At 41.8% G+C, this 17056-nt stretch overlaps 1 protein-coding gene and 1 long non-coding RNA gene across 8 annotated transcripts in view; one reads left to right on the top strand and one right to left on the bottom strand.

Moving 5' to 3' along the window:
• LOC117097087 overlaps positions 1-17056 on the bottom strand; it is a 46443-nt gene that overhangs the window by 12242 nt on the left and 17145 nt on the right. For 4 of the 5 annotated variants that reach the window (XR_004442798.1, XR_004442797.1, XR_004442800.1 and 1 more), the window contains exons 3-4: positions 10801-10921; positions 734-963 (exon numbers count right to left, since the gene is read on the bottom strand). This is a non-coding gene — a long non-coding RNA (uncharacterized LOC117097087). Of the gene's footprint in view, positions 1-733; positions 964-10800; positions 10922-17056 lie in introns of those variants that run through there. The other variant, XR_004442799.1, reaches the window with a different exon arrangement.
• Positions 1-17056, top strand: part of MDN1 (midasin AAA ATPase 1) — a 190715-nt gene that overhangs the window by 161142 nt on the left and 12517 nt on the right. For all 3 annotated transcript variants that reach the window (XR_004442796.1, XM_033234617.1, XM_033234616.1), the window contains exons 83-92: positions 779-940; positions 3957-4094; positions 7748-7889; positions 9387-9565; positions 10118-10270; positions 10768-10915; positions 13435-13751; positions 13988-14152; positions 15569-15670; positions 16382-16586. Coding sequence is in view for 2 of the 3 variants with exons in the window: in XM_033234617.1 (XP_033090508.1) it covers positions 779-940; positions 3957-4094; positions 7748-7889; positions 9387-9565; positions 10118-10270; positions 10768-10915; positions 13435-13751; positions 13988-14152; positions 15569-15670; positions 16382-16586 (1711 nt within the window). In the remaining variant the exon portion in view is untranslated. The remainder of the gene's footprint in view (positions 1-778; positions 941-3956; positions 4095-7747; positions 7890-9386; positions 9566-10117; positions 10271-10767; positions 10916-13434; positions 13752-13987; positions 14153-15568; positions 15671-16381; positions 16587-17056) is intronic.

The following is a 17056-nucleotide window of genomic DNA, read 5'->3' as shown; positions in this document are numbered from 1 at the left end:
CTATGTAAACACCATTCCCACTACAGTAAGTGAAGAGTAAGCAGTTGTAGTCTTTGCAGTAAGTCCGGAGAAGCACCTTACTTTGCAGAACATTGTATGTTATTCTGTAGCATTGCCTCCAGTGCTAACTTTCAATCAGCAGAATTTATTTATAAACATTTTATTTTTATTATTTATTTTATTTTGGGACATGATCTCATTCTGTTGTCCAGGCTGGAGAGTGGTGGTGTGACCATGGCTCACTGCAGCCTTGACCTCCTGGGCTCAGGTGATCCTCACACCTCAGCCTCCCAAATAGCTGGCACTATAGGCATGCACCACCGTGCCCAGCTAATTTTTAAAGTTTTATAGAGATGGGTTCTGGCTATCTGTTTTTTTTTTGTTTGGTATATTTGGTAGAAATGGGGTTTTGCCATGTTGCCCACGCAACATGAACTTGAACTCCTGGGCTCAAGCAGTCTACCCAAAATGCTGGGATTAAAGACATAAGCCACTGTGCCTGGCCAACATTATATTTTTAAAAAACCAACACTGTTAGCCAAATGAGACATTGGTTTGAGATTGTACTTTGGTGACGATATATGTAAATGAAGAAATCTCAATGAGCTGTGTGTATTGGGGTGGGATGGGGGTTACAAACACATACATGTAACTTGCCATTATTACTATTTAGTACATTCACAATGTTGTGCAATTACCACCACTGTCTAATTCCAGAATGGAAATCTGGTACCTGCCAAGCAGTGTGAGCAGGCCTTTTGTTCTGTTTTGATCTCAGTTCTTCAGCCAATCCTGTTCCTTGCTGGTGCGCCTGGTGCCGGTCCTCTCCAGCTACTCAGACCTTGTCCTCTTCTTCCTGACCATGTCTTTGGCAACTCACCGTAGTACTGCAAAGCTGCTCTCTATGCTTGCCCAGGTCTTTACGGAGCTTGCCCAGAAGGTAAGGACCGTTCACGTGGTGCACTGTGAGCAGCAGGGACCCAAGTAAATTTCATATCATTGGTCTTTGGTGTGATAGGGTTTTATTTTGGACCACCACAAATAGCAGGATGTGATTTGCTCTCCCTGTGGACTATTTAGGGCTTTGTCTGGCATCCTTTTGCTAACGCTGTTTCCACTAAAGTCTGGGAACCTGCAGATGATACCCCCTATCCCCAACCCACCCTATCCCCCAAACTGATGAGTTTCCTAAACTCCAGAGCTGTCTAAAAGCTACTGCTTTCTGTTACCACCCTTCTCTTCCCATCCCCAATTTAAATCTTCTTCAGCTAACTCTTGAACTACAGTTGTAGGATAAACCCTTAAGGCTATTAAGTTTTCTTTTAACCATGTAGGTGTAATTGTGATTAAATGATAATGGACCTATTATTAGAGTTTTTTCCCCACTGTCACGGTGGGTCACGCCTGTAATCCCAGTACTTTGGGAGGCTGAGGCGGTTGGATCACCTGATGTCAGGCGTTCAAGAGCAGTTTACAATGAAACTCCATCTCTACTAAAAATACAAAAATTAGCTGGGCGTGGTGGCATGTGTCTGTAATCCCAGCTACTCGGGAGGCTGAGACAGGAGAATTGCTTAAACCCAGGGAAGTAGAGGTTGCAGTGAGCCAAAATCATGCCATTGCACTCCAGCCTGGGCAACAAGAGCAAAACTCCATCTCAAATAAATAAATAAATAAATGGTTTTTTTGGTTTGTTTTGTTTTTGTTTTTGGAGACAGTCTCCAAAATTGTAATTGTGATTACAGGCACGTGCCACCACGCCTGGCTAATTTTTGTATTTTTAGTAGAGATGAGGGGGGGTTTCACCACATTGGCCAGGATGGTCTCGATCTCCTGACCTCGTGATCCATCCACCTCGGCCTCCCAAAATGCTGGGATTACAGGTGTGAGCCACCGTGCCCAGCCAGTTTTTTTCTTTAGCAGGGAAGTCATTTGTTCTTTCAGCCATGTACCCAGTATTGTGAAAAGCACTGAGGTTGTAGAGATTGTAGACCCTCCCCATGAAACTCAGGGCAGTAGACAGTGAAATCTAATAGCAACATGGTGTGGGTAGGTCTAGTCATAGAGGTGTCCAGCTCTCGGTCTCTCTTAACCTCACCAAGCCTCAGTTTCCTCATTTGTAAAATGAGATCTGCCTACACTTGTATGCATTTTTGTGAGAACCACCTGCATTTGAGTATATAAGTTTTGTTTTTCTTTTTCCTTAGCATTCTACGATTTTCTCCAAGCTAAATACAGATGAGACGTACTTGAGGAAGATATGAATTTACAAACTGAAGATGGGGTCTAGATTTCTTTTTTTTTTTTTTTTTTTTTGAGACGGAGTCTCGCTCTGTCGCCCAGGCTGGAGTGCAGTGGCCGGATCTCAGCTCACTGCAAGCTCCGCCTCCGGGTTCACGCCATTCTCCCGCCTCAGCCTCCCGAGTAGCTGGGACTACAGGCGCCCGCCACCTCGCCCGGCTAGTTTTTTTTTTTTTTTAGTAGAGACGGGATTTCACCGTGTTAGCCAGGATGGTCTCGATCTCCTGACCTCGTGATCCGCCCGTCTCGGCCTCCCAAAGTGCTGGGATTACAGGCTTGAGCCACCGCGCCCGGCCTTAGATTTCTTATAAACAATTAACAGTTCTTAGTTCTGAGTCAGTGAAATACTGGAAAGAGTTAAAAAGTGGAAGCCAAGCCTAATGCCTTGTATCAAGAGGATAAATATGTTTATCTATAGTAATAATAAGTAAAAGAATGAGTCTCAGGTTTCTCCCCCTCTGGTGGGCACCAAGCTAGTCTTAACATTCCATTGCTTCTTGGAGAAAACACTGTATGCTAAAGACAGTGGCAGGAAAATGTGTGGCACGGGCGCCTTAAGATTTGGCTCAGCTAGATTTGTCCATTTGCACTGTAGCTTTTGTCTGACAGGTCGTAGAATGACTTTGGCCTTTCAAACCTTTGTCTGTTTGCGAGTAGGAATGGTTCTGCTATGTGTAGAACGTTGGGAGCCCTGTGGCTATCCCAGATGTAGCAACTGCAGTAATATACTCTGGTAAGGGCATCTGAAACTCCCTCCTGTGTGGTCTTATTCGTCTGTCTCTGAATGTTTCTAATTTAAATAATGTATTTCAACGGGAAAATCAAGCAAGTAAGCCAAACTGTATTTTCCAATCAACATTCTGAGAATATATGTCCTAAAAGTGGGTTTGCCTTTTTAAAAATTTTTCTAAGTATGCAAATTGTATTCATATCTTTTCTGAGTAGTTTCAAGGGAACTTGAAAGTAGGTTAGACAGTACTAAGATAATAGATACAGGTTGTAATTAAAGCTCTTGATCTACAGGAAGCTGTTTCTGTGTAACCAAGTCATAATTAGTGTTTACTGGTTTTTGGATCTTAATTCCTTGCTAATTAGCAGCTTACTTTTTTGTGCATTCTCATCTTCAGATTGACAAATATCTTCATAGTATATATTTTCTCTTACAAAATTAAAATTTCTGATTGACAGTCACTACTTTTTCTTTTTACTTCTGCCCAGCGGGCTAGTATTCTTCTCAGGTTATTTTCCTGTATAAAATAGTTTTTTTCAACATTTCACAGTTTTTACTATGTCTGACTGTGTTCTCTCCAGAGCCTGTTCTTCCCTTGCTCAAGGACTTTTTCCTAAATACTGTCCTTCCAGTGAACTTCATTTAGGTTTTTGTCTTGGCATAGTGACAAATGACCACATGCCAGTAGCTTCTACAAAGTCAAGTCCTATGTTAAATCTGATGTCAAGCTGTAAAACTGCATAACTGTTAGCACCAAAGAGGAAAAGAATGTCAGAAGTCTACTGTACTTCCAGCAAATTTAAGATAATGAGCTAGAAAAAGAATTCATTATGTGTTTACATTGTTTTCCTGTGGCAAGAATGAAAATCCCCTTTTAAAATTGCTTTTGCGCCTAATTGTTCACTTCCTTTTTCTTTTTTCTAAGGGATTTTGCTTGCCCAAAGAATTTATGGAAGATTCAGCTGGAGAGGGAGCAACTGAGTTCCATGACTATGAGGGAGGTGGAATTGGAGAAGGCGAGGGCATGAAGGATGTGAGTGACCAGATAGAAAATGAAGAACAGGTACGTTTTCACGTGGGTATACAGTTGACAGAAGATCACTCTCTTTCTTTTCAATATGTAAGTTACACATAAAAATGGTTTTTACTAGGCTGTTTTTAATCTGTGATCTACAGAGCCCTAGATATATTGGTGGTTGGGCTGTGGGTGTAAATAAAAAGCCTAAAATCCACAGGAAGGAACCTGGAAACTCCGTCAGTGGTTGTGGCTATAATTAGGGAGGAAATGATTTTTACTTTTTCTTTTTTTTTTAATGGGCAGATATTTGCTGAAATTTTCTAGAGTATTTTTGATAGTATTTTTAAGCATAAAAGGCCTGGCTATCTTAAGTGATAATTGCATTAAACAATAATGCCAAAATTTGCTGTTAATAGGCTTTGCTGTTGTGTATCTTTTAGGCATAGAGAGTTTTAAAAAATCTGTATCCTTTTTGGTTGGAGTCAAGCAACCTTCTGCACTATTCAGATGTTGTGGACTAAGATTGTTACACTGCATGGATTTTTAAAATGCCTGTCTCATTTGGGAGTGATTTGTGTGTGTTGGGTGTATCACTTACATTCTAAGTTAAATCAGATCAGAAACTTGTATTTAAGGTAATTTTATAGTTATTAAAAATAAAGGAGAAAACCAATTCAAATTCCCTCTCTTCCTTGGCAGAGAAAACTGAAAAGAAATTAAAAGCCAAAAGAATAATGCTAGTATTTATGTTATGGAGCTCTAACTTTTTTTTTTGGACCTATATTATCCTTACATAATTGCTTTGTTATTTTGGCCTTTCTGTATTTCTCAAGTCTGACTTAATCACTGTATACTACTTTTCTAATAGAAAAAAAAAAGTCAAAAAAAAATTGCAAACCTAATAGAAAAGTACAGTTCATGCAAAAAACATTATGTGGATTACAAAGCTTCCACAACAATTTGGTAGTGTCTGCTGAATTTTAAATTATGTGTATTCATTGACCCCCAAATTCCATGTTTTCTTATAGAAATGCTAGTGTCGGCTGGGCGCGGTGGCTCAAGCCTGTAATCCCAGCACTTTGGGAGGCCGAGACGGGCGGATCACGAGGTCAGGAGATCGAGACCATCCTGGCTAACACGGTGAAACCCCGTCTCTACTAAAAATACAAAAACTAGCCGGGCGAGGTGGCGGGTGCCTGTAGTCCCAGCTACCCGGGAGGCTGAGGCAGGAGAATGGCGTAAACCCGGGAGGCGGAGCTTGCAATGAGCTGAGATCCGGCCACTGCACTCCAGCCCGGGCGACAGAGCGAGACTCCGCCTCAAAAAAAAAAAAAAAAAATGCTAGTGTCAAAGATAAATAGGTATATGAGTGTGTATATATGTCTGCACATGGATATTTACTACAGCATTATTTATATGGTGAAAATTGTGAATCCAAATATTCATCAGAAGAGAATTAAATTATGGCACCATCCATGCAGAACAATGGTAAAAGTATGAATGAAGCAGAATGAGATGGTTTTGTATGTATCAACATGAAAATAACCTAAGGATCTTATTTCTTTAAGAGATGAGGTCTTGCTCTCTTGCCCAGGCTGGAGTACAATTCTATAATCATAGCTCACTGCAGCCATGAACTCTTGGACTCAAGGAGTCCTCTTGTATTAGCCTCTTGAGTAGTTAGGATTACAGGCGTGAGCCACCACACCTGGCTGAGATGTTTTTAAGAAAAGATGTGTTTTACAGTCTGGGTGTGGTGGCTCACACCTGGATTCCTTTGGAGTCCAAGGCAGGAGGATCCCTTGAGGCCAGGAGTTCAAGACCAGCCTGGGCAACATAGGGAGACACTGTCTCTATAAAATTAAAACAAAACCCAGCCTGGCCAACATGGCAAAACTCTGTCTCTACTAAAAATACAAAAATTAGCTGGGTGTGGTTGTGGGCACCTGTAATCCCAGCTACTCGGGAGGCTGATGCAGGAGAATCACCTGAACCTGGGAGGCGGAGGTTGCAGTGGGCCAAGATCGCACCATTGCACTCCAGCGTGGACGATAGAGCAAGACCTTGTTTCAGAAAAATAAAAATGAAAAAAGCAGATTGCATAACAGTCTGTAAAGCATGATCTCTTTTTTGTTTAAAAAGATGTTGGGAGGCAGGTATTGATAGCTATCACCTGTATCACTAAGTATATGTTGGTGTATTCATAGAAAAAAGTCAAAGGTTCACTAGAATGTTATTGGTAGTCATTCTTTGAGAGGCTTAGAGGATGGAGGTGTTACAGGGAAACTTGTTTTTATTTTATTTTGGAGACAGAGTCTTGCTATGTCCCCAAGGCTGGAGTGCAGTGGCGTAGTCGCAGCTCCCGGGTTCAAGCTATTCTTATGCCACAGTCTCCCAGGTAGCTGGGATTATAGGCACACACCACAACGCCAGGGTAGTTTTTGTATTTTTAGTAGAGACAGAGTTTTGCCATGTTGGCTAAGCTGTTCTCGAACTGCTGACCCCTCAAGTGATCTGCCCGCCTCAGCCTCCCAAAGTGCTGGGATTATAGGCATGAGCCACCATGCCTGGCCATGACTTTTGTATTTTAAAAAGGACTTGTTTTTTTTTTTTGAAACGGAGTCTTGCTCTGTCACCCAGGCTAGAGTGCAGTGGTGTGATCTCAGCTTGCCACAACCTCCACCTCCTGGGTTCAAGCAATTATCCTGCCTCAGCCTCCTGAGTAGCTGGGATTACAGGCCCCCACCACCACGCCTTGCTCATTTTTGTATTTTTAGTAGAGACAGTGTTTCACCATCGTGGCCAGACTGGTCTCGAACTCCTGACCTTGTGATCCACCCGCCTCGGCCTCCCAAAGTACTGGGATTACAGGCATGAGCTACTGTGCTTAGCCTTAAAAAGAACTTTCAAAAATCAACCATAATGAAAGAGGTAACAATCACAAAACTTTTTGCCCCAAATATCACATCAATTATATAGAAACATATAAATTAGGCTGGGCTCAGTTGCTCACAGCTGTAATCCCACCACTTTGGGAGGCTAAGGCAGGAGAATTGCTTGTGCCCAGGAGTCGAGACCAACCTGGGCAACATGTCAAGGCCACGTCTCTAGCAAAAAATAAAAAATTAGCCAGATGTGGTTGTATGTCCCTGTGGTCCCAGCTACTGGGGAGGCTGAGGCAGAGGATTGCTTGATCCCAGGAGGTTGAGGCTGCAGTTAGCCATGGTTGTAGCACTGCACTCCAGGCTGGACAACATAGTGAGACCCTGTCTAAAAACATAAAAAATAATTTTTTATAAAAGAAATACATAAACCAAGGAAGAATGAATAAGATTCTCTTGGGCCACTGTCTTTCAGCGGTCATAGTGACAAAAATAGTATTAAAGAATTGGATAATAAATGATTGATGAACTTTTTATCCTACAAAGAATATATATTCTTGCAAATGTCTCTGGGACTATTTTTACAATTCCCAATAAGAAAACCTGAACAAAATTCTGTACTCTCTGATTACAGTAAGTGGAAAATAACTCCAGAAATTTTACAGATTCCATGTGGCTGTCTCTGTTGTTTCTCTTTTTTTTTCCTCTCCCAAATATATTTTTACACCATTAACGTTGGCATTTGTATCTCAGAGCTGAAGCAAATATTGGTAAAGTTTCATTTATTATGTTTACTGTAATACTTTTTTTATGTAGGTGGAAGATACATTTCAGAAGGGTCAAGAAAAAGACAAAGAGGATCCTGATTCAAAATCTGATATTAAGGGCGAGGATAATGCCATTGAGATGTCAGAAGACTTTGACGGGAAAATGCATGATGGAGAGCTTGAAGAACAAGGTTTCAGATTATCTGTCACTTCATTCTTGTTTTTGAAAGCATAAATATTTTATCCAGGAAATTCCATGTTTCTAATAAGGAACCTAATATAATCTTTTGAAACAAGTTGGTTACTGTGCTTAACTGCAAATGAAAACCTCAGCAACTGCATGTGCTGTCACCACCTCCACTGAGGCAGAAGTCCCTGGTCTCTCATAGATTCTTCTCACATTGACTGATATGCTAGATGCAGTGGCTCAGTAGTGTCCTTCAGGGAAGCCTGAAAGGAGATGATCCCTAATGGAGCTGGGCTCTCAACAAAAGGCAAATTGTTCTGTAGTGTTTAAAATACCTTTTATGCCTAATTAGAAAAATAGTAGATGTTTGTTGTAGATGATTTGGAACAAAAATGTAGAAAAGAAATAGATCCCCCCTTAGGCCTACCACCCATAGCACTTAGTAAATTGTGGTATATTTCTTTCCATTTATTGCATGTATACACACACACAGACCATATACAGTCTGTAGTCTGCTTTTTTTTTTTTTTTTTTTGAGACGGAGTCTCACTCTGTCCCCCAGGCTGGAGTGCAGTGGCACAATCTCGGCTCACTGCAAGCTGTGCCTCCCAGGTTCATGCCATTCTCCTGCCTCAGCCTCCTAAGTAGCTGGGACTACAGGTGCCCACCACCACGCCCGGCTAATTTTTGTGTGTGTGTGTGTTTTTAGTAAAGACAGGGTTTCACCATGTTAGCCAGGATGGTCTCGATCTCCTGACCTCGTGATCTGCCCACCTCAGCCTCCCAAAGTGCTGGAATTACAGGCATGAGCCACCGCGTTGGGCCTGCTTTTTTCATTTAACATCTTAAGAAAATTCTCCCTGTCATTAAAAATTACTTGAGAATTTGATTTTTTTAAGTACATCGTCATCTGTCATATGTTTGTACCATAATTCAGCCCTTGCCCCAAATTTCTGTCCAATTTGAGATACTGTGTCTTATTCTAAAATGAGTATCTTGCAGAAAGTTGACCTTTGTGGCAGTTGGCCTAAGGCACATAGGATATGACCTTTTGCAAAGTAGACCCTGTGCAAAGACAAATGACAATTCTGATTGAGACCTGATTTTAGGTGTTGGAAAATGTCATAGTATATTGAAGATGGGGAGGACCCATGGAAACCACCTAGTCCAACCCCATCATTTCAGACACAAAACTCAGGTTGCTGAGTCCCATAATGGCCCAGCACCAAAACTAGACATCCTCGTAGGTATTTCCTTACTCATTTTACCATCTGTTCACACATTATAGGCTTCCTTGTGCCTCCACTTGGCAAAACACAGTAAGACTGTGTCTGTGTCAGTAGATCTAAAGGCCTCCGCCTGGAGGATGTGTTCTATAGAAAAAGGCAGTCAATCCCTGGTGGGTCCCTTGTCAGGGAATCGGGTCCACACCCCTCTTACGTACACAGGACTGGGTCAGTTTGGAGATCTGCCTAACTAAGCTCAGTGCCTTCCCTTTCAGAAGAGGATGATGAGAAATCAGATAGTGAGGGCGGAGATCTGGATAAACAGATGGGCGATCTCAATGGTGAGGAAGCTGACAAACTAGATGAGAGGCTTTGGGGTGATGACGATGAGGAGGAAGATGAGGAGGAGGAAGAAGACAATAAAACTGAAGAAACAGGACCAGGAATGGATGAGGTAATTAAAAGATTTCCCCCCTTCCAAACAAACTGAGAGGAGGTAATCTGCCCACCACCTAGCATTCTCTGTCATTTACTTCTCTTCTTTTTCTGTATTGTTTTTGTTCTCTTTTTTCCATTCCTCCTTTTCTTTTTTCTATCCTATCTCATTGATTACATTCAGAGCTAAGAGTAGCTTGACCTGAGTCATCCCATATGTTATGGAGGAGGATGAACAAGACCCTGTGTAGATGTTCTAAGCTGATTCTCCTATAGGCCACTGAATTTTTCCAGCTCACAGCTTGGGAGAACTACAGGGCTGAGTGTAACACTGCAACAGCCCAGGGTGATACAATGAATTATCCAACTCACCCCACCATTCACACACCTAATGATATTGCTGCCGTCATGGAGACCTGGATTGTTTTCTCTGTGTCATGGATGGCACTTCATCAGCCATCCATGGGATAGGTCCAGTAGGCAGAAATTATGCATGTCTAAAAGTCAACCAATGCAGAAACAGTTTCTGGAATTGAGTGTGATGATTGTTTTTTCTTCCTCTGACATTTAGGAAGATTCTGAACTTGTTGCTAAAGATGACAACTTGGATAGTGGCAATTCAAACAAAGATAAAAGCCAGAAAGATAAGAAGGAAGAAAAGGAAGAAGCAGAAGCTGATGATGGTGGAGAAGGTGAAGACAAAATTAAAGAACAAATAGATGAGGTAATGAAGATTTGAAATTGATCTGCTCTCTTGACTCAAGGCTCTTGAACTGTATAGTTCTCAAGGTGTCTCGAGACATTTTTTCCCCTATTCGTTGACTGCGCCCCCATTACCTCATAAAAGAATATGCAACAGAGGCTCTTAACAGGACATAAAATAACTAACTGTTGGTTCCTGACAGGGTAGTACACATGTTGTTTGGGCTTATGCTATAGATCAGAAGCTAAAACCTGTGATCCCTTCTTATTTCTTCTTGTAAGTTTCTTTGAGATTGAGTAACATAGCACCACTTGTCCGTGGAGAACCGCACAGAAAGTGAAATCTGAGATTCCAACATGAAAGGTCTAAAAATAAAATACTAATGTGTGCAGATAATTTTAGGGAATAGATATTGTATTCTCTCACAGTGTAAATACTTAGAGCTGATTTTATGGGAATTCTACTTTTAAAAACAATGGTATTTTTATTTTATCCCTGTTGTCTCCATTGTCCCAAAGAGGGAATATGATGAAAATGAGGTGGACCCTTACCATGGCAATCAGGAAAAGCTGCCAGAACCCGAGGCCTTGGACCTTCCGGATGACTTGAACCTCGACAGTGAAGACAAGAATGGTGGTGAGGACACCGACAATGAAGAAGGCGAAGGTGCGTCTTTCAGAAACAAGGAGACCAGTTAGAACTCACTGTTGAACAGTAACTGAATTCTCTTTTGAGAGCTAGCTCAGTGTCATGGCCAGGTGATAAATCATGTTTGGTTGGCTCAATCCCAGTTTGAGAAAATGGTTTGCCTTTCCTTTGTAGTATTTCTCATGTGATTATCCCTAGAGCTCATCAACCAGTAGGTGTTTCTCAAACTACTATCACGTCCTATTCTCACTTTTGGCACTGCTATGTCCTGGTGGTGCTTCACACACAGCACTGTCTCTTCACAGCCATTACTGTGTGTCCCATCTCATGGGATGGCGTAAACACTGTGCAGTCTGGGTATACCAAGCTGTCGTGGAGTCCGGTTATAGCTTTTTTAGGGAAATAATGGTTTCAGTTATTGATTGTCACATGCAGTGGGGAACAAGACTAATCCCAAGAGAAATCACATGGCATATGACAGTATTTAGTGCCTTTGTTGTCCATTTTTCAACCCTAGTGAGTCCTTTAGGGGTGTTAGCTGGCGTTAGTTGAGAGCATTGTGTTGGAGGTGCCCCCGTAACAGGGCCCCATTCCTGCTGCTTAATCAGACAGAAAGATGTGAGCTGGCCTTGCTGATAAATGAGTCAGTTACATAGTTATAAAATCCATTTAAAAAATATATATGTATATTTTTATAATGCTGTATTAGAACAAAGATAGCAAGTTACAAAGGAATAAATAAGAGGTGCCATTTAGGTAAAAATTAATTTTGGAATCTAGTTGCAAACAAAGTCAATAACCAAGAAAGCATAAAATTAAGAAAATTAAAATCCACTGAGAATGTAATAAGCTATCTGCTTTTAAATAGCCAGACTCATTTTATAACTAAGGAACAATTATTTACCATCGTTTGCTAATTGAATAATAGATAATGGATAAAGAAAACCAATAGGCTGGTTGCAGAGGCTTATGCCTGTAAGTCTTCCCAACACTTTGGGAAGCCAAGGTGGGAGAATCACTTGAGCTCAGGGTTTGAGACCAACCTGAACAACATAGTGAGACCCTGTCTCTATTAAAGAAAAAAATAGTTGGGCATGGTGGCACATACCTGTAGTCCCAGCTACTCAGGAGGCTGAGGTGAGAGAATCACTTGAGCCCAGGAGGTTGAGGCTACAGTGGACCATGATGTTGCCACTGCACTCCAGCTTGGGTGACAGAATGAGACTCTGTCTCTAAAAAATTAAAAAATTAGCTGGGTGTGGTGGTTCATGCCTGTAATCCCAGCACTTTGGGGGGCTGAGGCGGGCGGATCACCTGAGGTTGGGAGTTCGAGACTAGCCTGACCAACATGGACCAACACTGTCTCTACTGAAAATACAAAATTAGCCCGGTGTGGTGGCGCATGCCTGTAATCCTGGCTACTCGGGAGGCTGAGGCAGGAGAATCGCTTGAACCCCGGAGGCAGAGGTTGGGAGAGCCGAGATTGTGCCACTACACGCCAGCCTGGGCAACAAGAGCGAGACTCCGTCTCAAAAAAAATAAAAAATAAAAATAGTAAGAGTTATTTTAAGAATTTGCTAATAACTGATTTTTGAAGTGTCCAAAGTATAAGAAAGCTCTTTTGATAAAACTTTTTCAAAATAAGACTGTTTCTGTTTCAGTGTGAGTTGTATTTTCTGTACATGATCATGACATCCACCAGTTGTTCACAATAATTGAGCATTAAGCTGTCATTTCCTAAATTTTCCTTTTTTTTTTTTTTTTTTTTGTTTATGGCCTAAAATTTTCCTATTTGTTTGTTTGTTTATGGGGGTTTTTTTGGGGTAGATTAGCTATTTTTTTTAATGAAATGTGTCATTAAAACAACTGTATGTATAAGTATGGTTTAAAACAAAGATAGGCAAACTTTTTCTATAAAGCGTCAGATATTAAATATTTTAGGCTTTGCAGACCATAAGCTCTCAATTGTAAATACTCAGTTCTACTGTTGTAGAGTGAAAGCAGCCATAGGCAGTACAAAATGGATGGGGTAAACACAATATATGTTGCTGTGTTCCAGTAAAAACTTTACTTTTTTTTTTGGAGACAGGGTCTTGCCTTGTCACCCAGGCTGGAGTACTGGGGCGTGATCGTAGTTCACTGCAGCCTTGACTTCCTGGGCTCAAGTGATCCTCCTGCCCCAGCCTCCTGAGTAGCCAAGACCATAGGTGCATGCCGCCATGCTTGGCTAATTTTTTATTTTTTGTAAAAGATGGGGTCTCACTATGATGCATGCCCAGGCTGGTCTTGAACTCAAGCAATCCTTCTGTCTCAGCCTCCCAAAGTGTTGGGATTATAGGCATGTGCCACTGTGCCCGGCCAGTAGAACTTTCTTCATAGAAACATGTGGAGGCTAGATTTGGCCTATGGGTCACAATTTGCCACTCGCTGGTTTAGGGAATTGTAGTAAAACAAAACTTGCATAACTAGCTCCCAGCTTAAGAAATCATGTGAGTTTAAAAAATTCTGCGTTCCTCCTTTTTGTTGTATCTATACAGAAGAGAATCCTTTGGAGATAAAAGAAAAACCAGAAGAAGCAGATCATGAAGCTGAGGAAAGAGAGACTGAGACTGACCAGAACGAAAGTCAGAGTCCACAGGAGCCCGAGGAAGGCCCCAGTGAAGATGACAAGGCCAAAGGGGAGGAGGAAATGGACACAGGAGCTGATGACCAAGATGGAGATGCTGCTCAGCATCCTGAAGAACACTCCGAGGAGCAGCAGCAGTCTCTGGAGGAAAAAGACGAGGAAAAAGACAAGGATGCTGACAAAGAAGGTGGAGAGAATGGCCCTGCTGACCAAGGTTTCCAGCCCCAGGTATCGTGGGATGTCTGGCTTTTTTCATTAAAAATAATGAGGAGGAGGAGAAGTCACCTTATTCCCCTTAGAATCCCTTTTAGGATACTCCTCCATCAACATGTGGCACTTCCAAGGAGTTCTAGGTTTCTGTTTTAAGACCCTCACTGAGGAGTGGGGAAGCCTGCTTGTTGCAGGGTCTCCCACCTTATGCTGTTCCCCTAGAGCATTTAATGCTGTGTTTGATTTCTCTGCAGAAGCAGGAAGAAGAACTGGAGGACCCTGATACAGAGGAGCAGGTGCCAGAGGTTTTGGAGAGGAAGGAGCACGCCTCCTGTGGGCAGACTGGTGTGGAGAACATGCAAAGCACACAGGCCATGGAGCTGGCTGGGGCCGCACCTGAGAAGGAGCAGGGGAAAGAGGTGATCAATAGTTTCACTGCAGCTGCCGGCTGCCTCTTAGTAGGGTCTCTTCTCCCTGTCTGACATCACATTCTGTGTAGCATTAGTTGGTTTATGTGTCGTTATTTTGTTGTTTGTTTTGTTGTTGACATCTAACAGATCACATGTCATTCTTTAAGCAACGTGTGACTGAACAATTATTTTTTTAAAGACAGAGATACCTTCTGAAAAATGCCTCATTTGGCAATTTTGTCATTGTGCAAACACCATAAGAGTGTACTTACACAAACCTCGACGGTAAAGCCAGTTGCCCCTAGGCTGCAAACCTGTACAGTGTGTTACTCTACTGAATACTGCAGGCATTTGTAACACAATGTAAGTATTTGTGAATCTAAACATGGAAAAGATATAGTGAAAGTGTCTTATTATCTTATGGGACCACCAGTGTACGTGCAGTCTTTCCTTGACTGAAACGTTGTTGTGTGGGGCATGACTGATACTTATTTTTATATGCCTCCCAGGACAAACCCCGGAATATCGGGTGTATTTAAGTGGTGTGCATAATAAGAAAAAGTTGTTAGACTGATAGCTCTAGATGGGAGAATCAGGTTCGTGTTGTTTTTCAGAAAGCTCTCCAGGAAGCAAACGGAATTTAGACTTCAGGCAATGTGTACCTTTAACGGTGTTTTTCTTTTCCTTGCTTATCATCAGGTTTCTAAATGTTTAATTTTAAAAGCAAATAACTTTTTCATTCTTGGATCTAGTGGTGATGTGTTCTGATATGGCCACAATTCAGGTTGCTGGGTGCTATGGAAAGAACATGGAATGTCAACACAGGACCTGCTGGTTACGGTGGTGATTCTGGACAACTTTTAGTCTCTTTGAGTCCTAGTTCTTACTGACAATAACAACCATTTATATTGCTTATACCCTATGACTACCACACAGCCACCACCACAGTTATCCATTGAGCACCCATTAGGTGCTAAGCATTTTCATTACTTCATCAAGTCCTCACTATGTCCCCATGAGATAGATGATATTGTACTATTTTCTTCATTGTATATTTGAGAAAAATAAACCTCAGTAAAGTTAAATGACAACCTCAAGTGTACCTAGCTGGTTGATGATGAAGCCTGGTTTCTATTTGAGGTCTGTCCTGCCTTTGGAGTGAGACATAATACTCCTGCAAAGAACTAAGCAGCCTTACAAAGCCCCCTGAGAGGGTAACGTAAGGTCTGTACCTAGACACTCCAGTTTCTGCCTGTAGGCCAGGCCTTAGTTACGATGAGTTCCAGAGCTGGCAGGTAGGCAGGAGTGATTATATGACTGAGAATAAAGAATAGCAGTGAGAGAAGTTGTATTCAATGCAGCACAGTAACCAGGGACTTGTAATAGCTTCTTTCACCTCATTCTTTTATGGCTTGGATTTCCTAGGAACACGGAAGTGGAGTCGCGGATGCAAACCAGGCAGAAGGCCATGAATCGAATTTCATTGCCCAGTTGACTTCCCAGAAGCACACCAGGAAAAACACACAGGTTTCTATCACTCCTTAGCTAAACTTAGGTGAAGGCAGCATGTAGAAAAAGATGTTCCAAATATAGTGCTTTAAAAAAAAAAAAAAAAGCTATACTCCTGCTTTTGCCATCCCATCAGATATGATAGTAGCCTTGGTGAGCAGACCAGGACCATGGGGTTTATCCAGTGGGATCCCGTCACTGGGCTTCTTCCCTGCCTGTGTCTCTCCCCGACCCCTGATTCCGGCCATGAAGTCTTAAGAGCCAAGTGCTGTGTGCTGCTGCCCAGCACCAACCGTCTCACTCTTTTCATTGTCTATAGGCTTTTGCTTTTTTAAGAGTAAGTGTTTTAAGTAGGGTATAATTTATGCACATGATGCAAAATTAGTGTAAAAAACCAATCCCCTAAAAAGCCTATATCCTATTCCTGTCCCCAAGGGACCCTCCTCAGAGCAACTTGGTATTACCAATTCTTTCTTTGTTCCGAGATACTTTCTGCATATATGGATGTGTGAAGGTGTGTTTCTTTGCCTTCAATTTAGATATCATAGAAGATTGTTCTATATAAGTATATACAGTTCCTATTCTTTTTAATAGCTATATTGAATTCCATTCTTGTATGGCTACATCTGATTTACTTATCCTGTCCCCTAGAGATGGATATTGTGTTTATTTTGAGTCCTTTTGTCATGACAGGCAAGGCTCTGATGAATATCTTTGTATTTCTCACAGAGTTTTAAGAGGAAACCTGGGCAGGCTGACAATGAACGTTCCATGGGTGATCACAATGAGCGTGTGCACAAGAGGCTGAGGACTGTGGATACGGACAGCCATGCCGAGCAGGGGCCAGCTCAGCAGCCCCAGGCCCAGGTGGAGGATGCAGATGCATTTGAGCACATTAAACAAGGCAGCGACGCATACGATGCACAGACCTATGGTATGGTCCTGGGAAAACTGCTGCCTTTGTCCACTGAGCTCTCCTCTGTAAGAGCTTATGCTATGTGACTGTGCTTGGCAGCTAATAGTACACATTTGTATCAGGGGAGAAAAAAATGGCTTTGTAAACATAAGAAATGCGCAGAAATACAGTTTATTTTTGCTACAAAGGGATCTGTAACCAAGTGAAGATGATTAAGATTTCTTGGTTTAGTATAAACCCTTTAAATATCTTAAATATAATAGTCAAAAATAACAGTTGGCCACATCTAAACCCTGATATCAGGGTTTCTTAGTACTGGACATTTCTTTCTTCTTAATCAATGTATTGAGCTTTTGCTTGGTGCCAAAAAACTTTTCTGAGCCTTTGCTGCATGATCACAAACTTCCTCAAATAATCCTATGAGCTAGAGCATCTCTGTTGTATAGGTAAGGACACTGAGGCCAAGTGGTTTAAGAACTCACCCAAGA

Source organism: Trachypithecus francoisi, unplaced genomic scaffold, assembly GCF_009764315.1.
Source record: "Trachypithecus francoisi isolate TF-2019V2 unplaced genomic scaffold, Tfra_2.0 Lachesis_group15, whole genome shotgun sequence".
Lineage (NCBI taxonomy): Eukaryota > Metazoa > Chordata > Mammalia > Primates > Cercopithecidae > Trachypithecus > Trachypithecus francoisi.
This window is presented reverse-complemented; position numbering and strand designations above follow the sequence as displayed.